This window comes from Sinohyriopsis cumingii, chromosome 7, assembly GCF_028554795.1.
Source record: "Sinohyriopsis cumingii isolate HCF-2022 chromosome 7, ASM2855479v2, whole genome shotgun sequence".
Taxonomy (NCBI): domain Eukaryota; kingdom Metazoa; phylum Mollusca; class Bivalvia; order Unionida; family Unionidae; genus Sinohyriopsis; species Sinohyriopsis cumingii.
This window is the reverse complement of record NC_142967.1, coordinates 87,862,418-87,887,521: the sequence shown is the minus strand read 5'-3', so window position 1 is coordinate 87,887,521 and position 25,104 is coordinate 87,862,418. Positions and strand designations below refer to the sequence as shown.

Here is a 25,104-nt window from a genome sequence, read left to right as displayed (position 1 = left end):
ATGAATGAATGAAATTGATAAGAATCCTGAGCCCGACCAATCATGCCTCTATTAAGCCATCTTAGCGCCAAGAGAGAGAGAGAGAGAGAGAGAGAGAGAGAGATGGTTTTCTAAAATCTTACACTTGTAGTTCTCTCTACATTCAAAACCCAGTTAGTGTGCCGGCGTCGTTGCACTCGCCCACAGCAGGTAACTGGTAAATATACGAGGAAACATTCATACGTCCAGAATTGTAATTGTTAAAATTCAGGCTATCTTGTACAGAAAATCGCTGCAATAGTCCGCGTTTTTGCGTTTTTCACCTAAGAGGAACATTCTTATAGACATATTGTTCAGTCAAATATAATGTTAATTGTTCCTAATGAATGACCTGACAGCATTTTAGTTTATTGCGTTCAGCAACGAATGCACGATCTGAAAAATTGGAAAGATGAAATATATTTACCTTGTAATAATTATCGAACACTGGAATCATGTAACAGCGTCTGTCGACTAATCCACTGGCATCATGCTCTAACGTAACTGACTGCAATCTACCTCTGTGTGAAGTAAAATAACAGTAAAACCGCCCAGCAGCCAGTACGAATACTGAATTCGCTGTCATGGCAACTAATTTTTATCCAAGATGACACATCTTAAAGAAGACTGATACACGAGATAACACTTGTCAGATGGAATCAGTATGGGCTGATGAAAATAACTGTTCGTTTGAAAATAAAGCGGGTTTCTCCTCGCTCAATCTTCACAGATAGTGCAGCATATTAACAATGAAAACTCCAGACAATTCAATATGGGATCTATGCAGATCAAAAAAGCAAATCCTCTCATTCAACCACAATAATTATATTCCAGATGTATACGGGTAGAGAGAAATAGAGACAGACAGACAGACAGAGATTACATTGTTTTAATATATTGTGCTAAAGTTCATACTGTTCGAACTTAAATGTCATAAATACCGTCGTAATCATATTTTGGAACAGAGGAACCTGAAATTTGTTGTAGGTATATTTATATTTTGCAAAATAGGAACCTGCCAATTTTTTCTGTTGTTGTGTTCATGTTTTGTAAAAGAAGAAAATTACATTTTTCTTGTCGTGTTTGTTCAATCGCATTTTCTTTCCATGAGAAAGTCACCGCAGTGCCCTTTTAATGATTTCTTGTAGGTGTCTAATGTTTAAATAAAATCAAAGTATCCTTGATACTGATGTAGACTTGAAAGAGACAAAAGAAATGAAGTGTGCAGGATTTCAAAGGTTATTCTCAACAAAAATACAAATAATACTAAATAATGGTCTAAGTCCAATGTCAACTCGAGTGAATCTGCATGAGAAAAGTAATACATACAACCAAGCATAACAACAAGCACTGAGTAATTACAATATTGTAAACATAACAACAAGCACTGAGTAATTACAATATTGTAAACATAACAACAAGCACTGAGTAATTACAATATTGTAAACATAAAAACAAGCACTGAGTAATTACAATATTATAAACATTAAAAACGCACTGAGTAATTATAATATTATAAACATAAAAACAAGCACTGAGTAATTACAATATTGTAAACATAAAAACAAGCACTGAGTAATTACAATATTGTAAACATAAAAACAAGCACTGAGTAATTACAATATTGTAAACATAAAAACAAGCACTGAGTAATTACAATAATATAAACATAAAAAGAACATTGAATAATATTATAAATATAAATCAACACACCTTAAAAATGTCTCATTAATTAACCAAAGTTAAAACCCGCAGTGCTTCACTAGCTTTGGAGGACGGGAAATCGTGGAGCATAATGTCTCTTTATCTCAATATAAAAAGCTGGAACGGAACTCATCAGATGTTCACACAATATAAAGTGACTACCAAAGGAAACTGACCAGTCCCTGATGCAGAAACTAATGTTTAGGAATACTGGCAAACATGTGCCATAACTACTCTGAATGATGCATTGAACCCAAATTCATTAAAGTCTCTTCAAAAGAAATGGAACACCCTCCCCAAATACAGAACATGAATTGTCGAATATTTGGTACTTTTATAACCAATCGTTTTGAAAACCTGTTTTGAAATAAGATGTAACTGATGGACCGAGGGAGGAACAAAGGTGACACAAAGCCCCTATCAGAGGGAGGAACAAGGGTGACACAAAGCCCCTATCAGAGAGAGGAACAAAGGTGACACAAAGCCCGTATTAGAGGGAGGAACAAAGGTGACACAAAGCCCTACCAGAAGGAGGGACAAACGTTACACTTAGACACTACCAAAGGGATGGACAAAGGTGACACAAAGCCCTACCAGAAGGAGGGACAAACGTTACACTTAGACACTACCAAAGGGAGGGACAAAGATGACACAAAGCCCCTATCAGAGGGAGGGACAAAGGTGACACAAAGCCCCTACCAGAAGAAGGGACAAACGTTACACTTAGACACCACCAAAGGGAGGGACAAAGGTGACACAAAGCCCCTATCAGAGGGAGGGACAAAGGTGACACAAAGCCCCTACCAATGTCCTGGTGGGGAATATAACTATACATGCTAATTTTAGTTGTAATCCTACAATCTCGAAAAAGCTATGCTGCAAACATCAGAATTAGAAGAATATTCATACACAGCCATAACTCGGCTAAATGAACACGTGTCCAAAAGATTGAAATCAAATGCATCAAAGATTTCATCAATGCAAGTCTGCAAGCCAATTATAACAAACAATGATCTGATTGATTTTGGTGAAATTCAGTCATGCGCCATTCCACCTACTTTCAATCATCAAAACAAGTGAACAAGAATTCCATACTTCCACCTCCACCATGAAGTTTGATCCTTTGGGTAAGAACTGTCAATCGCGAATGCAGCTTTGGTGTATATAACTGTCTTGTCATGCCCCATGTATAGGTAGAATGATACAGGATGTGGATGACAACACCGGAATAATTAAAACTTGATACAAAATCACTCATACGCTCCCAACCCCACTTTCATGGTCAAGATAACAATTTCAAACATGTTGGCACATCCGGTATTATCTTCTTGTTTTTTCAGTCCAACGTATGTAGATTCATCCCCTGTTTAGTTTTTCGGTCTCCCTACAGGTACTGGATTGAAATCTCCCTACACGTACTGGATTGAAATCTCCCTACACGTACTGGATTGAAAAATACATTCATGCTATTTGATAGATCACATTATGTTTTGCATAGGATGAGTCTGGTATAAATATTGAGGTTTTTCTTGCCCGTTACTATACTAGATAAATCACCTGTTTTATCATCTTTTGACAAGTCTTGAATAGTCACACCCCACCCCACCACACCCACGATGGGAGGATCCATTTGTAGTTGGTTTGTGAGGGTTTAATATTTGCTCCGACGATGTCTCTCAGATTTTGTTGTTCTGGGCTATTCTATTTCTGATTTATTTTGAAAAAAAAAATCTGTATGGGTTTTGGATGAATCTGTTTTGACCAGTGTTGCTCAGTGATTTTGCCTACCGGAGGACAATCTGGATGGAAGTCAGGAAGAATGGTATTGTTTGCATATTTGTCCTTATTTTGTACTGTAAAAGACCGTCATGATTCTCGTCTTTTATAAGGCATTACCAACAAACTTAAGTTTCTAGTTCCGCTAGGACACTTCCTCACGCCGGTTTTCCAATGTCTCTCTAATGCTTGTCAGAGCAGATCTTTCTCATTCCTCATGCCTGGCTAAAAGGGGTGTTTTAAACGCAACCTTATGGGTTTTTTTAAAAGCAACATTATGGATATTTTGAACGCAACCTTATGGGTGTTTTAAAAGCATCCGTATGGGTGTTTTAAAAGCATCCGTATGGGTGTTTTAAAAGCAACCTTATGGATGTTTTAAACGCAACATTATGGATGTTTTGAACGCAACCTTATGGGTGTTTTAAAAGTAACCTTAAATGTGTTTTAAAAGCAACCTTATTGATGTTTTGAACGCAACATTATGGATGTTTTGAACGCAACATTATGGATGTTTTGAACGCAACCTTATGGGTGTTTTAAAAGCAACCTTATGGATGTTTTAAAAGCAACCTTATGGGTGTTTTAAAAGCATCCTTATGGATGTTTTAAAAGCAACCTTATGGATGTTTTGAACGCAACCTTATGGGTGTTTTAAAAGCAACCTTATGGGTGTTTTAAAAGCAACCTTATGGATGTTCTAAAAGCAACCTTATGGATGTTCTAAAAGCAACATTATGGATGTTTTGAACGCAACGTTACGGGTGTTTTGTGTACGCAACATTATGTGTGTTTTGTACACAACGAGATGGGAGCTTTGAATGCAACATTAAGGGTACCGGCTGGATGAGAGTAAGTACTAATGGTTGTTGGCATTGATTATACATTCTTGTTGGTTTGCTTTTATTAATGAAGTAATTCAGCATTTCTTTCCTAAGGTGCCACTTCCTGTTAGTTTCATCACCGTATTGGAGCGACTGGAGTGTAATGTACGGCACTGACGACAAGAGTCGGCCTTCCAATTTGCTCATGAAAATATCTGCATACGATTGGACTATTAATTTGAAAGTATTATGTTTTCTTTTGAATTCAAAGTCATTAAGTTGTTGTACTATTTTCAAAAATTCTAAAAGATAGGAACTTGGTGGTTTCTTCTTCGGTCTTTTAGCCATGCTTCCTTACATATGATTATTCCCTCTTCATGTCGGATATTGGTGTAAAGGGAAGTTCAATCCATTGAAACAAACAATTTTGGGTGGTAAATGTTCATTGTTTTTACTTTTAAAAAGACACCAGTGATAAGACGAGAATACTGAGACACGTGGTCTGAATTTGAAATCGAGGTATTCAGAAATTTGCTTCGCAATGTGTCCATTAATATAAATTGTCTCCCAGGATTTCCTGTCTTATGTATTTTGTGTCGGAAATAAAGTCGACCAGTCCTAGGCATCTCGTGGGATTGGTATTTCCAAGGAATGGTATTTCCAAGTATGTTTCTTCGTCTAGATGTCCCGCTTCAAATATTTCATAACTACGGTTGTGTCATGGTCCAATTATTTGCAGAGTGTTTTCATCGCTTAGTTGCCCGTCATATATGTTCATTTGACAGCTGGTTTAGTGACATCCGCTTTGTTTTAATGATTTCATGCAATCTTTTCTGTAGACTGCCTTGTTATTTTACTTCCTGATAGTCAATGTCATTTTGTCGCTGATGAAATTAAAATCTGCATATTAGCATTGGAGCTTTTCGGTGGCTTCCGATGCTCTTTTTTAACTAAAGTGTGGTTTTATTAGAAGGTACTTGTTATGTTTCCGATTTTGATTTTGTTGCAATAAAGCATTAAGACTCAATGAGTACGGTGTTTTGGGGGATCTCTTACTTTGTAAGGATGTAGCTCAATGAATGCGTTGATCAAATCAAAAAATTGAAAATTTTTAGAATTTTGTATGCGGTCACTGCAAAAAGTGTTCCTCTAATGAAATAAATTTAAGCAACCAATAATATCGCCCCGTATTATTAAATTGCATGACTTTGCTACTGTTTTCCTAATTAGATTTACCTGCTTTATTCAAATAATTTTGATTCCCAAAGAGGGTAAAGACTCTTATGACCTGGTTACTAAACTTAAACAGTTGACTCTGATTCATAAATAAATGTACAGGTTGAAAACTGAAGAGTCATATATATGGTTTACAAAATGTTATGCTAGCTAAGGTTAACATATCGGAACCCTGGCTAGCGAAGACCTGTCTTTCAGCAAAACGGTGTAGGGCCTCTGTCAGGACAATTGCACACACACACACACACACACACACACATATATATATATATATATATATATATATATATATATATATATATATATATATATATATATATATATATATATATATATATATATATATAATTACAATGAAACTTCATTGGGCCTTCTCGAGATAATTGCATTTAAATATATAACTGCTAAAATAACTGTGGTGGGCCTTTTCGGGATAACTGCATTTAAATATATAATTACTACGAAACTTTATTGCCCCTTTTCGGGATAATTACATTTAAATGTATAATTACTATGAAACTGTGTTGGGCCTTTTTGGGATAATTACATTTAAATGTATAATTACTATGAAACTGTGTTGCCCCTTTTCAGGATAATTGCATTTATATATATAATTACTACGAAACTGTGTTGCCCCTTTTCGGAATAATTACATTTAAATACATATTTACTATGAAACTGTGTCGGGCCTTTTCGGGATAATTGCATTTAAATACATAATTACTATGAAACTGTGTTGGGCCTTTTCGGGATAATTGCATTTAAATACATAATTACTATGAAACTGTGTCGGGCCTTTTCGGGATAATTGCATTTAAATACACAATTACTATGAAACTGTGTCGGGCCTTTTCGGGATAATTGCATTTAAATACATAATTACTATGAAAACCTGCTCCATATAGCTCCTTATGTGTGGAAGGAAACATTACAGAATACAATTTCGTACATATTATTCGCAGAAACACCTGACACGGTTTTTAACAGGCGTTAAAATAACCCAACAGTCGTCATGGTACTTCTTTCTGAAGACTGAACAATTCTGAGAAAAATCCGAACAAAATACAAATTTGCATAGCACTTTCATCTAACTAAAATCTTTTCTAATATTTGTGGAAACGTAATTCCATCGTATAAGAAGATAGGGTAGTCAGGGCCGCCATTCTGAACTTGATTCAAGCATGACTAACTACAGATAGTTACCTAAATAAGGCACACCAGTACATTCAATATTGAAATATATTTGGAACACTTTTGTAAAATAGATACTTTATCAATGTTTTGTTTATCGCAATCGACGTCTTTACTGGTAAAAACGATCTCACCATATTTGTAAGATTTAACCTGTAAATATTCATTGTCCGTGCTTGTCACATTGTTTAGTCCTTTTCACTTAATGACGATCGGTTGGAACTGACTCGAGGTTTCGATAGCTGTTACAATGTTGTTGTTTTTTTAAATTTGGGTATAATTTGATTTCATATGAATATATACGTGTCTAATCTGTATTTTGGAATATTTTAAAATACATTTTACATTACGCAACAAATCAGTTATAGTTATCCAGCCATTGTGAAAAGGTTCTAAGAGCAGACATCATAAATCTGACAGCACTATACACTGGTTTCTAGTGCAGTTCCATAAATTGAATTCATATTCAGTGGCGGCGCCAGAGGTGAAGGGACTGTCATGTGCGCCAGTTGGGAGAGGTGGGCGCCGTTGGGGCTTTTTGCAGATGAATTTTTGATAATACCTTCCCTCACCTTGGAGTAAACGAAACAATTCTTCACAAAGCTTATATTTAGAGCTGAGGGGGTGAATGCTGGCAACTGACGTAAATAAAAAATGTTCTCTGTGCCAAGTAGGGGCACCACTAAAGAATATTGCCCAAGTACGTCTCAAACCCTCGCGTCGCCATTGTTCATATTCATTATTTACTATTACTAGTAAGATAACATCGTTGTTGTATATGATTTTATAAAGTTCCAAATTAGTCTTCATGGCAAGAGCCAATCGTTATCGAATCGGATATTGAACAATGTAACGGATATAGAACAATGTAACGGTTATAGACCAATGTATCGAATATAGACCAATGTATCCGATACAGACCAATGTATCGGATATAGACCAATGTATCGAATATAGACCAATGCATCGGATATAGACTAATGTACTGGACATAGACCAATGTATCCGATACAGACCAATGTATCGGATATAGACCAATGTATCGGATATAGACCAATGTATCGGATATTGAACAATGTAACGGTTATAGACCAATGTTTTGAATATAGACCAATGTATCCGATACAGACCAATGTATCGGATATAGACCAATGTATCGGATACAGACCAGATGAGACTTAGGGTCGCCCCTACTCTATACATCTCGGCGACTTTCTTTGCCCAGACTATCGAGGCGAATGTTGAAATTAATCGGCCATATCTGTAAAACTGCTGATATCCTCTGACTAAACCTTTGATTTACATTTCCATTAGTAAATTCATTCAATGCGCAAATGAAAATGAACGCATATTCTTTTTTTAATATTTACAAATGTACAGAAAATAAAGTTACGTTTTCCTTTGTCTGTAGCAGATAAATAAAATATGATCTTTAACATGGTCAGATAATGTCATGTGAGATAACGATAACTAAACTGACTTTCAATGTAACCATCATACCAAGAAAAAGAATTTGTACGAACGGGCCACATGTACGAAATGCAAGCAGCAAATGACATTGGAAGTCAAAATGACCAAACAGAGCTACAGACTCGTGCCAGTGATTCACTGTTGCTATAGTCAAAATCTTTTTGTACGCACGTGCCCTGCACTAGTCCATTATCAGGTCGGCATAAATTTTCCCAGGTCATTTGTTGTAGATATCGCTTCATTAGATAACCATCTCCTGATCAGGATCAGTCAGCCGTTTGCTTTATTGACCTTCTGCCATTCAAGAGAATGAAACTAAGATTACAGGAAGCTACTGCTCAATTTAATGTAGAAACTGGGCGAACCGTTTCGGAAAGAACTATCCAAATGATGTTCCATGTATTCCCGCCGAGTTAATAAGAAGCTATCCAAATGATCTTCCACGTATTCCTGCCGAGTTGATAAGAAGACGAAAGTTGAATCGGAAATAAATAGAAGAAAAAGGATGTCATGGTACAACTGACAAGAAAGAATGCGATATCCACTTTTATATGGACGAAAAACAATACAACGTACCAGAATATGTGTTCACCAAAGGAAAGGCTAGTCTCTATAGTGTGGTATGTACAATTTATTATGTTGTTGTGGTTGTTATAACTAAAGTGTTCCGCGTTATTTTAAGCCAAATGTTGACTATCAGAACAAGACACTGGACAAAGGACAAGAAGTGACATTGGTCAGTCAAGGACAATGGGCAGGATAGGATATTGAGCAATCCAGGACAGTTGGCAAGCATGTTATCAATTTCGTTTTCTCCCAACAAGGTTTTCAGTATATTTACTTGTGAACTTGTTCGAACGTGGAAAAATGTTTTTTGGGGAAAGTACTAGTAAATACTATGATGAAGACCATGGTTATTCAGCCTACTTTTAAGTATAAATTTTTCCATCAGAACATACCATGGTCTCTATTTCATAATTTAAAATCGCACTCCGGAATGTATCCAGGGAATATATGCCAACAATGATAAAGTATTTTAGTGTAGCAATGCCACTGCAGGGTCAAGGCCAACACATAAGACAAATATTGCAGTAAGAATGGCATTTTCCTCTGAAATGTTTGGAGAAACACTTACAATGTTGGCACCGTGACGAAATATCAGAATTGGCGGATGGAACTGGCACGTGATTCCCATTTCTTCAGATCACACTCGCATCCAAATACTCGGGACGTTTTTATTTTCAACAGTCCACGTATTCACGCAATCCATTCATTACTAAGCAGATATTACTTGAACAACTAAGAGTACTAGAAGTATTCACGGCTGAATGTCTTGGCATTCTTGCAACGTGCATAAATACCAGACCATAGGTTAAATAAGCGAGGTTTTTAGTTTCTGACTGAAAGAGTGTGAACAAGCTGTGCATTTCACTCTACGTGGAAACAGAGCTAACAGGCCACCTGTCGAACATCAATGATATTGACACATTACCAACAGAATTTTTCTGTAAAAAAAAATCAGACAAGCGTGTCTTGGCTTGGCGTCTTCTTGTGTTGTTTTCTAGTGATGTTTTGTTGTATGAAAATCAAAACACTGAAACAAATGTGTCTAAAACAATCTTATTTACCACACATTAAATTTTTTAAAGTTCTTATAGGAATGGAATGGATTATGAAAAAAGCAAAGTATTTGGATACGCGATAACGAGAACCTGTCATACAAATTCATAAATTGTGCAAAGCAAGTACGAGAAATAAAAAGATCACAAAATGAAGTCGAAAACGTCATTGGCGCTATTTGTCTAAACGTTCGCTGCTTGCAAATTTTAGCACCGTCAAATTTCGCTGCTGCAAATATTGGCTCTTTGTCTAAAGTTTCGCTATTTGCAAATTTCGGATTTTTGCCATCTTTGAGCTTGCATCAAGAGTGTTGTTCGTCCGTATGTCAGAACAAATCGAGTTTGATACGCTGTGTAAAATTGTTTATAGGTAGTTGTGTTACTGCGTAGGTTCAGTCATTTTTGTTTGTCTGAAGATTCAGAATTTCATGTTACTTTTTAATCACCATAAAATGCAGAGAAAAATATGCTAATTTAAAAAATGACGAGAAATTCCACAAAATTGCCAACTGCCCCACAATCATCAAACTGTGTGAAAAATCATGTTTTCGAAAATGTCCTCAGATGTGATTACCCCGTATTGGAGTTCATTGTAAATAATTTGGACAGTGCTGGTCAATAGATTTCCCCATCAAATTTAATTAAAAATAATATCTTGCTTCTAGAACAGTATAGAGACGCACCCTTGGGATACGAATTGGTCTATATTCAGAACAGTATAGAGACGCACCCTTGGGACACGAATCAACCGGATGTGCCGATATCATCAGCATTATTGTCAATTCAAACGATCTGCATTATAGTTAGTAATCATACATTTTCAAACACAAGTTTTGGAAAAGAATCAATATGTCCGTTGTCCAAAAAATTTACCGTATCATGCAAGTTCTCGTGGAATGTGCGTGAATACTGTAGGAAACTGTTAAACAGCTTCCATCTCGTATACATAAACTATAAGTGCAAATTATAAATTCATAGTATTATGTACGGGTGTCTAGCGAGACGCTGGTACTGATGACTTGAAATTTGAACATTCATCTAATTAACCGTGAACTTAGTTAATTTTCTTATCTTCAGATATGTAAATACGTTTTAAGTACATACATCAGACAGGTTGTTTTACAAGTTTGCTCATGAAATCTATATACATATACTAAATAAAATATATATACATATACTAAATAAAATCTATATACATATACTAAATAAAATCTATATACATATACTAAATAAAATCTATATACATATACTAAATAAAATTAATAATCAAAAATTGCAGACGATGACAATATATACAATATATACAAAGTCCTTGTGAAAAATGTCTTTGTGACAGACTGTGACCGCAATGGTTCAGCTTTATATTTCAAAGTCCTTGTATATATAAAAAAAACGTCTTTGTGACAGACTGTGACCGTAAAAGTTCCACTTTATATTTCAAAGTCCTTGTTAAAAAACATCTTTGTGACAGACTGTAACCTAACACTTCATCTTTATATTTCAACGTTCTCGTGGAAAAACGTCTTTGTGACAGACAGACTATGAGCGTAATAATTCATCTTTATATTTCAGTCCTTCATCCATGAAGTCTACCGTTCAATGCAAAAGTGGCGCATTAAAAATTTTGTATCATTAATTTGCTTCCGTATTTCCCTGATTCTAACAATTTGTAGACCATGTGAAGAAACTTGAAATATTGATAAATCTACTGTATGCTTAAATATATAAGGCGCAATAACGATGACTTTAGGTTAAGGCTTTTGACCTTTAGTATATCAGGTCAAGCTTAAATGTTAGGTAAAGGTTAAATGAACCATGTATAACACAAATTGTTTATTTGAAAAGGATTTTTTTCAACTGTGATTCACAGAGTGTAATCAACCCAAAAGAGCGAACTTAAAGCCAAAATTGGTAGCGTAGAGACTGGGAATACAGTATATGTAGAGGTGAGTTCCTTTTCCCATCATATGCCAAAACTTAATGAAACTATTAAATAGACAAATCTGTAAACGGAAAAATTCAATCGCCGACTTTCTTTTCTTAAATCGGCCTATGCAGATAGTGTCTATTTAACAAATCTACTACTAATGTATAGATAATATTTTCTTTTCCTGCGTTAATACATGATATATTAAATCGTGTGGTACAAAAAAGTGATATTTGAACGAGTGACAAAATATATCGGTTTTGGTACCACAAGATGATGCATCCAGTTTTTACGCGGGGAAAGAAAATTTTCATTTCATTATAAATGCCAAATTTTTTTCAGAATCGAAGCTTTGAAGATTAAACTCACTCTTCTGCAAAACACCCCACCCACCTCCACACCCTTTTCTTAAATTCATCTCACTTTCATAATGCTGATCTTATAAATATCAGTGACTCAAGAGAAAGCTAATATGGGATGACATAATCTGTCACAGTGGCTTACATTTTGAACATTTTATAAACTATTTTATCATATCTAGCCACAAAGCAACTCCGATTCAATCATGCATCACAAAAGGTTTATCACTGTTGTCGGAGCCCTGAGTGGCTGAGTAATCTTAGAGCGCTCGCATTTACGGATCACTGCCGCCTCACCTCTGCCCGTGTAGGTTCCAGTCTCGGTCTAAGCCAATGCGTTTATGTGAGAAAGCTTGCCATTAGCTTCCCGTAGGTCGGTGGTTCTTACCGGGGTTTTTCCTCCACCAGATATACTGGCCTCCATGTAATCTTGCGCTGAAAAGCGGCGTTAACCCTCGCCCCCCCCCCCCAAAAAAGCAACATTAGTCATGTTGCCAAGGAAGTAAGAACAAATAGCTTAATAGACGGCGTCGAGTCAAATTTCTTCAACAAAAATTGATTTTTCTATATATTTGTTCTACCTCACGATATGCCCCTTTTATTGCAGAAAGCACAACGTCTATAGGCACGCAAAATTAAGCGTCCCATGACATGATGGCAAATTTGATATTTTCACATGTGAAAATAGAGTAATGAAAAAATATGAAATTAAATTGGCACAAAGTTTCTATATTTCACTTCACACTTAGGTATTTAATAAATATACAAAATATGAAAACAGTAGCCATATAAAACAAATCAGTGGACATAAAGCTTACAACAGTAGGTGTAATAAAAAATACATTAGCCCTAATGAAAACAGTATCTTTTACAAAACAGTAACCCTAATAAAACAGTACCCTTAACAAAACAGTAGCCCTAATAAAAACAGTATCCTTAACAAACAGTAGCCCTAATAAAAACAGTATCCTTAACAAAACAGTAGCCCTAATAAAAACAGTATCCTTGACAAAACAGCAGTCCTAATAAAAACAGTATCCTTAACAAAACAGTAGCCCTAATAAAAACAGTATCCTTAACAAAACAGTAACCCTAATAAAACAGAAGCCTAAATAAAACAGAAGCCTAAATAAAACAGTAGCCCTAATAAAACAGATGCCTACATAAAACAGTAGCCCTAATACAACAGTATCCTTAACAAAACAGTAACCCTAATAAAACAGCAACCTTAAATCTGAAAACAGTAGGCTTACTAATTGGCTCAAACTATTTATGAGAGCAAAAATCCCAGATTATTTCTGTCCTTTCTGGAACTAAGATGAAATAAAGGAATATTGATGGAATTTTCCTTCAATATTTCCTTATAAATTTAACAAAACTGAAAAACATACAGTAATACGTAAACTACTAATAATTCTAACTGATAAAAGGTTTTAAAATATGTCGGTATAAAACTTATAACCATTCACATTCTTTACCAAATGCTGATTATCGTAGGTCAATTTTGATCATTGCAAAATAGTACACTGTCATAGACCTGTTTTGGTTATTGCAAAATAGTACACTGTCATAGACCTGTTTTGGTTATTGCAAAATAGTAAACTGTCGTAGACCTGTTTTGATTATTGCAAAATAGTACACCGTCATAGACCTGTTTTGGTTATTGCAAAATAGTACAGTCATAGACCTGTTTTGGTTATTGCAAAATAGTAAACTGTCGTAGACCTGTTTTGATTATTGCAAAATAGTACACTGTCATAGACCTGTTTTGGTTATTGCAAAATAGTGCACTGTCATAGACCGGGGTGGGTGGGTGTCATTGATAAATAATAGTAGATTGTAATTGGCCTGTTTTCATCATTGCAAAACAGTACATTTTCCAAGGCCTGTTTTGGTTATTGATAAATATGACATCGTCGTAGACTTGGTTTGGCCATTACAAAATAGTACACTGTCAGAGACCCGTTTTTTTTTTTTTTGTTTTTTTTTTTTTTTTTTGGGGGGGTCATTGATAAACACAGCACGTTTTCACTGCTCTGTTTTGATCATTGCATGATAGTACTTTTTCAGAGGCCTGTTTTGGTCATTGATAAATAGGCCATTGTCGTTGGCCTGTATTAGTCATTGCAAAATAGTACATTGTCAGATGCTTGTTTTGGTCATTAATAAATAGTCAATTGTCGTTGGCCTGTATTAGTCATTGATAAATAGTCCATTGTCGTTAGCCTGTATTAGTCATTGCAAAAAATTACGTTGTCAGAGGCTTGTTTTGGTCATTGCAAAATTTCATATTGTCAGAGGCCTGTATTAGTCATTGCAAAATAGCACATTGTCAGAGGCTTGTTTTGGTCATTGATAAATAGTCAATTGACGTTGGCCTGTATTAGTCATTGATAAATAGTCCATTGTCGTTAGCCTGTATTAGTCATTGCAAAAAATTACGTTGTCAGAGGCTTGTTTTGGTCACTGCAAAATTTCATATTGTCAGAGGCCTGTATTAGTCATTGCAAAATAGCACATTGTCAGAGGCTTGTTTTGGTCATTGATAAATAGTCCATTGTCGTTGGCCTGTATTAGTCATTGATAAATAGACCAGTTTCACTGGCCTATATTAGTCATTGATGAATAGTCCATTATCGTTAGCCTGTATTAGTCACTGCAAAATAGTACATTGTCAAAGGCTTGTTTTGGTCATTGCAAACGTTTATATTGTCAGAGGCCTGTATTAGTCATTGATAAATAGTACAATGTCGTTGGCCTGTATTAGTCATTGCAAAATAGTACATTGTCAGAGGCTTGTTTTGGTCATTGCAAAATTGTATATTTTCAGAGGCCTGTTTTGGTCATTGATACATAATCCATTGTAATTGGCCTGTATTAGTCATTGCAAAATAGTACATTATCGTTAGCCTGTATTAGTCATTGCAAAATAGTACATTGTCGTTAGCCTGTATTAGTCATTGCAAAACACTACAATGTCAAAGGCCTGTTTTGATAATTGCAAAATTGTATATTGTCAGAGGCCTGTTTTGATCATTGCATGATAGTACATTTTCAGAGGCCTCTTTTGTACATTGATAAATAGTCCATTGTCGTTTGCCTGTATTAGTCATTGCAAAATAGTACAATGTCAAAGGTCTGTTTTGATCATTGCAAAATTGTATATTGTCAGAGGCCTGTTTTGATCATTGCATGATAGTACATTTTCAGAGGCCTGTTTTGGTCATTGATAAATAGGCCATTGTCGTTTGCCTGTACTAGTCACTGAAAAATAGTACATTGTCGTTGGACTGTATTAGTGATTGAAAAATAGTACTATAAACATCTTTCATGAGTAAAGAAAATCATTTAAATGCTACAAATCAAAATCACCATAATCCGCCTACGTACCGTCATCTAAAGTATATGTCACCTCCATAACTTTTTTTTAAATAAAACAATACATGTATCAAATTAAAATTGTTGTAAATGTTTTATCTTTCATCCATTTCTGTAAACTTTTAAACTCCAACTTAAAATTATTTTCTACTTTATTTGCACAATTTTCAAAGGTGAAAGTTAAACTGAGCACGGAGCGCTCTTGATTATATCAGACTGTGCGTTTGCCCAGTTAGCAGAGAAGTGACATTTTGTCGTGATGGAGCTGAAATGGAGAGCTGCATCTTCCCTGTCTACTATGTTTATATATATATATATATATATATATATATATATATATATATATATATATATATATATATATATATATATATATATATATATCGTATTCAGGGCAAGAAAACATGTGAATAATTCATGTTCTGATAACAGCATATTGTATGATAGATGTATTGATGCACGCGTCGTCGGCTATCTGGCCTTGAATTAATCAAATTTTCAAGTATACGACTGAGATATGACATAAAAGACTCGCGTATCTATCAAACAAACTCAGTCTAGTAGATGTATATTTAATAATAATAATAATAATAATAATAATAATAATAATAATAATAATAATTTTGTCAAAATGAAATATAAAATAAACTCAAAGGTTCGAAATCGAAATTTTGCTCCCAAAATTTTTATGAACGTAAGTGTTGAAATGTTATCATGAAATTGTTGGAATACAAGACTCACCCACTGCGAGCTCAGGGACGCAGAATAAATACGATGAGATTCACTACATTCTTCTTAGAAGCGACTATTAATATGGGTAGGAATCCAGCAGCTCAGTGGTAAGAGTGTTGGACCCAGGACTAAAGGTGTGCTGGTTCGAATTCTACAATTGGATCTGGCCATGTCGGGCACTATGGTGTGCTATTGTACAAGGTACTACTTCAACTGCGCTAAATAATCTGCATAAATTCCTGTGCCGTAAAACACCAAACCAAAAAAATAAAAAAAATAAAAAATAAAACACCAAACCAAAATAACACCAAGCAAAAATAAAAATAAAACACCAAACCAAAATAAGCCAAGTACATGACTGAGATTAGTACTGACAATAAAATCATACAAAAAACAAAGCCCTGACTAAACAATTTCAGTCTGATTGACAGGAATATTTTATAAGAATAATGTATCCTGATATGAAAAATGTACAAGCAACTTGAATTATGTAATTTAAAAGTTTTACTTAATCTCCAATGTTTATTCATTGAAAGCATGGACTGGTGTGACAGTGGGTGTAAACTGAATGTACCTAGCAGTCTGCTTGTAATGTGGCCGTTTAAAAAAACAAAAAATTCTACTAGAAGTGAACCCAAGTGAGACACTCGAGTTTGTTCTCGATATATTTATCCTTTGCTACTCAGGTTTATTTTATATAAAAGTATTAGACATACGGAAATAATATTATTCCATCTGCCAAGTTATCCAGGTCTGAATTTGGGGTCTGGATTTACAGATTTAAAAATAGAAACTTTGATGGTCTGAATTTGTGGTCTGGATTTACAGATTTAAAAATACTGGCATAAAGTCTGAACTTTGTACAAGAACATCTCTCTCTCTCTCTCTCTCTCTCTCTCTTACCAGAAACATGCAGTATTCTTTAATTTCTGGTAAGTTGGGGTTATCGTTCTAAGGTTTAACTGCTTGAAAAAGTAAAATAGCTCTTGTGTTTTGTAATATTAAGATATGTAATAAAGACTGAATTATTGGCGAGAAATAAACAAAACAAATACAGGGAAATAACAACTGTCTTGCCCAGTATCATGACCGCGTCTTTAACATAAGGGTTTTAAGAATATCATGGAATTAGTCTGAAATTTGGAAAACCTCGTTATGTAAGACAGCATTGCATCAAGTTTCGTATTATTTGAGAAAATGCGTGAGTGCGTGCGTGCTTTACACTGTTTATGTGAGTTTTGAGAAAACTAACTTTCAAATTTATTCCAACTCATTTGCTGTCAGAATGTTCGAATATTTTTTCAATGCTTTTCTTTAAAAATAAGCATTTTTTAAACGGATATATTGTGCATTGTGCAAAATGCAGCCCAAAGTCTAATAAATGGCAATCTAATAACAGTTCCATCCCTTTTTGTAAGATTAAGGCATCTTATCAGAGCTGAAACGTAATTTTCAAATAACTCTTCGCCTTACGACGACAAAAGTACATTCCCCATTTTCTGCTTTTAGAACAATGAAGTAAAATAAAATCCCTATGACAATATTTCATGTCAGAATTCAAAACACAAATGATGTCATGTAACATTATCTCTTCAAGTCATAACAATTCTTGGGAATAATCACAATAATGTGGTAGTTATGCCAGTCTTTAGTTTAATACTGATTGGTATTTATGAAGCAAAATTACATTTCGTTTCCCTTTCACGTTATTCATTTACGAAAGACTGAAAAACAACCGCCAATTTTGAGTGATCCATATTATTTACGTTAAAGAATTACATTATCATGTGTATATTTATTATCGTTATCTATTTTAACTCCTATGCACGCTAGCCCATTTTATTAACTTTCATTCTATACTTGACTGCTACTTCGCGGTGAAAACACCAAATAATGCCGATTCTAAGCTAGGGAATGCAATGGCTAATAACGTAGTGTGTCGATACAAATTTAACACAAAATCTGTACCGTAATACATTCCATGAAACTATCACCTTGTTATTTCTGAAAAGGACATGCAAAGCTGCAACGGACATGGATAAGGACGCCTGACACTAGCGTCACAGCGTACAATCCAAAGCTGACGACTCCTTCAGCTCTACAATGACGGTATTGATTATTCGAGATGTCGCAGTTCGTAATCTCTGCTCAGCAGTCTCAGAGCCGCAGCTGGTAAAATATAATATTTTCTTCAGACCTTAAATCGAATTAATTGATGGAAATTCCTTTTTTGAGACTTAGTCTGTAGCTACAACAACAGTAACAAAAATAGGAACATAAATACAACTCTTTGAAGTTTAGGAATTGTTGTTCAAATGTAAATGTGAAACAACGCATATTAGCAAAGATTGGTTTCAGAAAGTAATTTCATCAACAAGGATACATCGCAACTATTTTGAACCGCATAACTTAGCTGGCAGAGCGTCTGACTCGTCAACCACGAGTCTCGGATTCGATACAGGAAAAAGTCAACTTTCCTCGGCATGATATAGTCCGTAATATGTGAAAAGTACCGTTAGCTCATAATGAAATAAAACATAAAACGTAATTATTTTGATACATCACGTCAAAACACGGTGGTACATTGAATAATAATAATAATAATAATAATAATAATGATAATAATAACAATAATAGTAACTAAGTCAATTGGCTAGTAATTACAACACTGTGTATTGTATTTATACATCTAATAATCTGAAGCAACCAATCAAACAATACAAAATTTAGAAATTAATGTTTTCCCAGATTGGTACTGGGTGCCAGTGTTTTCATATTGATAACAACAACTACGTTAATCTTACCTCAACTGTCCTTCAAAGCTGGTCAGAAAGAGTCCGTGACGACGCCACTACGATGTAGATAGACGAATTCTTAGAATAGGTGAAGACTTTGTGAATCTCAGACAGGCGTACAACCTACACCAGATATGCCGATCACGGCTCAGAAAGAAAAGTGTATGCAATGGCATGTACGCTAGTATCTCACTGTAACAACAGCAAAAAAACCCGGCTGCCAAAACACATATTAAGAACCTGTGGAGCTCGCTCTGGCAGCTGTAGCGGCAGAAACACTTGGCGCACGCTCGGCTCCCGGCTTCGTGGACTGATCCTACCGTCTCGGTTGTTGAAAGCAAATGATTCCCTCTCGCAGCCAAGCTGGATTCTAACAAGATCGTAGCTACTCAATCGATTGGCTGCTACTGGTGAAAATAATGGCATATTGTCTTGTTTATTTTTTATCGAATGCGTTTTGTTTTCAAATTTGACCAGTCACATTCGTTCAAATAACTGGCATTTCATCCACGTCTTTGAAGTCGACAGCCTCTAATCAATCGATTACATATAAATCTAGACCACAACACTAGACTATTGACATAATATAATGGCGGGTTCTATTCTTAATTCCAATATATCATGTACATCATAAAATTCCACCAATATATCTTAAAAGAGATGCTTTTCCCGCCTATGCTAACCAATGACATATATAAATGTCATGCGGTCGTACAGGAGTCGAAGAAACAAGTAAATATTAAATTTTTATCTTTTCTTTTCTAAATTTAGTTTAATGTCTCCCTTGAGAACGCTCAGAGTAATGTATTCCAGCGACGGCTGCGGAGGCGTCATCAATGTTGAGGTCATATCTTAAAGTTTCTAAAAGTAAAATATATTTTTGGCATCAGTTGCTGTATTCAGTTTATAATGTGACCAATAGGGTATGCTTATATGATCTACCCTAATATCCTAGAATTCAACGCCCCGTATTGTATCATGATATCCTAGAATTCAATGTCCCGTATTGTATCATGATATCCTAGAATTCAATACCCCGTATTGTATCATGATATCATAGAATTCCATGATTCGTAGTTTACCCTGATATCATATAAATCCAATCCCAGTACTTTACGCTGATATCCTAAAGTTATATGCCCCGTATTTGTACTCTGATAACCTAGATTTCTATGCCATGTATTCTTAAAACTGTAAAGGACAAGAAATTCAAGTCAAACAAAAATCCTGTACATTAAGTAAATAACTTTAATTAGACCAAAGCTTGAATCGAAAATATTTTAAATTGATTTTAATTGGATCCCTAGCTCGGCTGTCAAGTTTAAATGGCATGATATGCCCTAGGTATTGTATGCCAAATTTAAATGGCATGATATGCCCCAGATATTGCATGCCACATTTTAATGGCATGATATGCCCTAGGTATTGAATTTAAATGACATGATATACCCTTTGTATTGTATGCCAAATTTAAATGGCATGATATGCCCTATGTATTGTATGCCAGATTTAAATGACATGATATGCCCTATGTATTGTATGCCAAATTTAAATGGCATTATATGCCCTAGGTATTTAATTTAAATGGCATGATATGCCCTAGGTATTGTATGCCAAATTTAAGTGACATGATATGCCCTAGATATTGTATGCCAAATTTAGATGGCATGATATGTCCCAGATATTGTATGCCAAATTTAAATGGCATGATATGCCCTGAGTATTGCATCCGATGTGACCTTAATTTTGACTTGAGTTTCTTGCTTGAAAGATTTTGGAAAACAAAGTCTGATTAGTAGATGATAAATCTATTGATTAAAAGATTTTGCTCGACTTTTCACTTCAGTCAATCAAAAAGAACCTTTGATAATTAAAGAAATGTATGTGTTGCTTCAAACAAAATCTTATGTTCAAGTCTTGTATGATTTCCAGGTCACGTACCGTACCGTATTCTTACAACTTTTCTAGCCTCAAGCTGAACATTTTTATGATTTCCAGGTCAGGCCCCGAATTCTTACAACTTTTTTTTAGCCTCAATCTGAACAGTTTTACGATTTCCCCCATCAGGCTCTTTACTCTTATTACTTTCCTGAACTCAAGCTCAAGAGTTGTATGATCTCCACGTCAGGCCTCAAGATCAAGAGTTGCATGATCTCCACATCAGGCCTCAATATAAGATTTGTATGATCTCCACGTCAGGTCTCAATATAAGATATGTATGATCTCCACGTCAGGCCTCAATATAAGATTTGTATGATCTCCACGTCAGGCCTCAATATAAGAGTTGTATGATCTCCACGTCAGGCCTCAATATAAGATTTGTATGATCTCCACGTCAGGCCTCAAGATTAAGAATTGTATGATTGCAAAGCCAGGCCTCAACATCAAAAGTTGTATGATGTCCATGACAGTTCGCGTATTCTTACAACTTTCCCAGCCTCATGTTTAAGATCAGTGTATTTAAATTTGACATTTTATGATTTTCATCTTAATATAGTCAAGAGACAATTAAAATGTTATTATCTTTGACATTTCACGTCAAAATATAAAATTTCAACAACGCATGTATGTATATGTCCTAATACCCAAGCAATATTGGCATGCCATTATAATAAGTTAACAAAGTAAAATTTGCGTCTCCCGATTGGTTAGTCATTGGCACAACAAATATGTCGGTTCCATAACTACAAGTGTGCAAAACGTCTTCTGAACAACAGAACATCAGCGAAGTGCATGATGAGAAAAAGTGAGGAGATTCAATACTTTCATTGAGAAGGGTGATGATTGATGACGGTTATTTGCGGTCTCACAGACACAGGCACTGTGACGCAGTTGTCAACTAATTAAGTTCGATAACACGGAACCTTGTGTCGCACCCGCATCGGCATAACCTCATTCCCAGGCAAAAGACGGTCGAAGAAGAAAACAAAAATATTTTATAAAATCACAAATTATAAAGATGAGTTGGAATTTAATCTGCTAAATCCGAATCGGCAAATTAACCTGTTCTAAACGCAGCGGTTCTTACTTTAAAAATAGTATGCATTGATAGAAAAGTTAACGTGATGGCGAACAGATTGATCGTATCCAGAATATCCCATTTCTAACCTTGACCTTGGGATTATACAAATTCTGGACTTAACTCTGATCTTAATATTTTTTGTCAACCAATCACGGGTATCTTTACTTTCTAACGACGCGTTTGATTGGCTGAGGATGAAATGCTAAATCTCGAATTCCACTTTTCTGATGACCAGGCCTTGTACTTAAAGAAAACGTAATTTAGTCCAGGTATTCTCAAATATTTATGACATATTCATAATTCTTAATTAGACCTATAAAACCCAGTTGTATGACAGTTCCATGTGTTTTGCTTGACAAGCCAATACATCAATTTAACAGGTGAGTAATCCGTAAATCACTAAAATTACACACACACACACGTGAGAAAGCTAAATTTACACACAGACTGTAATATGAACATTCTGTTTGCTCATTTAAAGCAAGCCATATCCAAAAATTTAAAAAATGTGAAGAATTCACAACATGTGCAAAATTTGAATGATAGTATAATTTGCACAATTAAACTGTAAAATATATTTATACAGTTTTAGGAACTCGGGCATTCCATAGATCATGGAATTCTTCTGGACCATTCAAAATGAGGGTTCGGGTCCTATAAATAAATCTACCTCTAGCCAGTAAGGTAGGGAACATTTTTTTAGCAGTTGAGTCAGGTACTTTCATTATTTTAATTGGGGAAATGGAGACAGTTGAAATGCGGGCTACATATTTAGAAAACAAAAACACGAATACGGTCTCTGTACGTCCAGACGAATGAAATAATGTTGGCGTATTAGTGCTTGAATGCCAACAGGGAGATTGCGTGGTGGGTAATGGAGGCTCGAATACGGTCCCCGTACGTCCAGACGAATAAAATAATGTCGGCGTATTAGTGGTTGAATGCCTATAGGGAGATTGCGTGGTGGGTAATGCAGGCTCGAATATGGTCCCCGTATGTCCGGACGAATAAAATAATGTTGGCGTATTAGTGGTTGAATGCCTATAGGGAGATTGCGTGGTGGGTAATGGAGGCTCGAATACGGTCCCCGTACGTCCAGACGAATAAAATAATGTTGGCGTATTAGTGGTTGAATGCCTACAGGGAGATTGCGTGGTCGGTAATGGAGGCTCGAATTAAGGTTCCTAAGGCTCCTGTCGTGTTATTTTCGTGGAATGTGGTGGATGGAGTTTTTCTTGTCGTGTTATTTTCGTGGAATGTGGTGGATGGAGTTTTTCTTGTCGTGTTATTTTCGTGGAAGGTGGTGGATGGAGTTTTTCTTTTCGTGTTATTTTCGTGGAATGTGGTAGATGGAGTTTTTCTTGTCGTGTTATTTTCGTGGAATGTGGTGGATGGAGTTTTTCTTGTCGTGTTATTTTCGTGGAATGTGGTGGATGGAGTTTTTCTTGTCGTGTTATTGTCGTGGAATGTGGTGGATGGAGTTTTTCTTGTCGTGTTATTTTCGTGGAAGGTGGTAGATGGAGTTTTTCTTAAAGCGAATCTATTTTATACATTGTCTACTAAGATGATTTTTTTTTTCATTTATAAAATACTTACAGACAGAAGAGGTACCTGACCGAGTTTTACATATCCCCATCTCATCCTTGTATAAACTGTTCGGATCTTCAAGTGTAATGTCTATTTGTCATTTGTTTCAAACGTCTTCACTGCATCCACCTACCTTCCCCCCCCCCTTAGAAGAACAGAGGATGTACCTCATTAACCCTCCAGTACGTAGTACGAAGTACGAAACGACAAAGAGAGACGACCTTTTTGACCAGGAATCAGTCCATGAGGATGTTCAAGCGGAGTAAGGCCGATATTTGAAAAGAGTGCACTCTCTCTCTCTCTCTGTGCGTGTGTGTGGAAACTTATTCAGTACCACATAGCTATGATTGTGCTGATATACTGTCAAACCCCATACATTCATGCATATATCATATCATTTCATAACAGTATAAATTAACCGTTGATGGATTGGTTTTTGAAATTGCAAATATACACAGAGATGTTCATCTAGAACAATTAAAAAAATCAACAAAACAATTTTAAGCTATAGCTAAAATAAACGTTTAACAATTAGCAACAGAGAGAAAACAGTTACTGAAGCAAGAACACGTGGCAAAAATTAATATTGTGTATAAAAAAGATGACGAAATTGTGTAGTGAATTTTAAAAACAAATGTTTGACTGATTAGGAGATGGATATTAGGCAACTTTTTTTCTCCCTTTTTTATATCCTTCAGTTATCGAATACATCGTGTCTCGTGTTTCTATGTGCGGTAAGCTGATTGTACCATTGCATATGCCTGGTGTCTGTATTCTTGACCTAAAATGTTGAAAGCAGACGCTAACGTTTAGGAATTGCAAGACCGTGGCATTTATGTGTCGGTGGGTTGAGGGAGAGTACAATAGAATGGAGATGGAAACCATCACAAACTTCAGCACACCCCAACGTCCACACACCCCTCGAGCTTGCAATGGGTGTAGACAGACTTCCGGTTACGAGGAAGAGTCAAAACGGCCATGAAAAGGTGACGTTTGACCTCATGGCTTGTTCTCAAGATGGGCTGCGTCAACGAGCTGAAACATATGTTTGTCATCTAAATGAAACTTCTACCAAATATAATCACCCTCCAACAAGCAGTGTCAACAATATGTCTTCTCTAACCCGTACATAAACAGCACAATCCTTTCCCTTCAGCTAATGTGTCCAATATGTTGTCCAAACCCAGTACATAAACATCTCGGTCCTTTCTTTCCCAACGTGAGGAATGTGTCGTCTCTACCCAGGCGATGTAGCGTGATTCAAAGTAAATGTACTTCCAGTATGACTATGATAGTATTCTATGTGATTTTCTGTTGGTGCAAAGGCCCAGACTGTTGCGATTCATAGACCTCGACGCCATTCATTATTAACAATTCAAGTAAAGCAAGACAATCTAACATGGATAAAAGTCAAGTTCGTAATAAATTCACAATAAATTCTTTATGGCTAAAGATCATGGTACAGG

General features: G+C 35.6%; 1 protein-coding gene across 9 annotated transcripts in view; it reads right to left on the bottom strand.

Annotated features, from left to right (window-relative positions):
- LOC149795675 (prolactin-releasing peptide receptor-like) overlaps positions 1 to 19,376 on the bottom strand; it is a 187,041-nt gene extending 167,665 nt beyond the window's left edge. For 3 of the 9 annotated variants that reach the window (XR_016422387.1, XR_016422388.1, XR_016422389.1), the window contains exon 1: positions 19,039 to 19,376. Coding sequence is in view for 1 of the 9 variants with exons in the window: in XM_089965522.1 (XP_089821648.1) it covers positions 446 to 475 (30 nt within the window). In the remaining 8 variants the exon portion in view is untranslated. Of the gene's footprint in view, positions 1 to 445; positions 566 to 19,038 lie in introns of those variants that run through there. The other 6 variants (XM_089965519.1, XM_089965517.1, XM_089965520.1 and 3 more) reach the window with 4 other exon arrangements.
- Between the last annotated feature and the right edge of the window lie 5,728 nt (positions 19,377 to 25,104).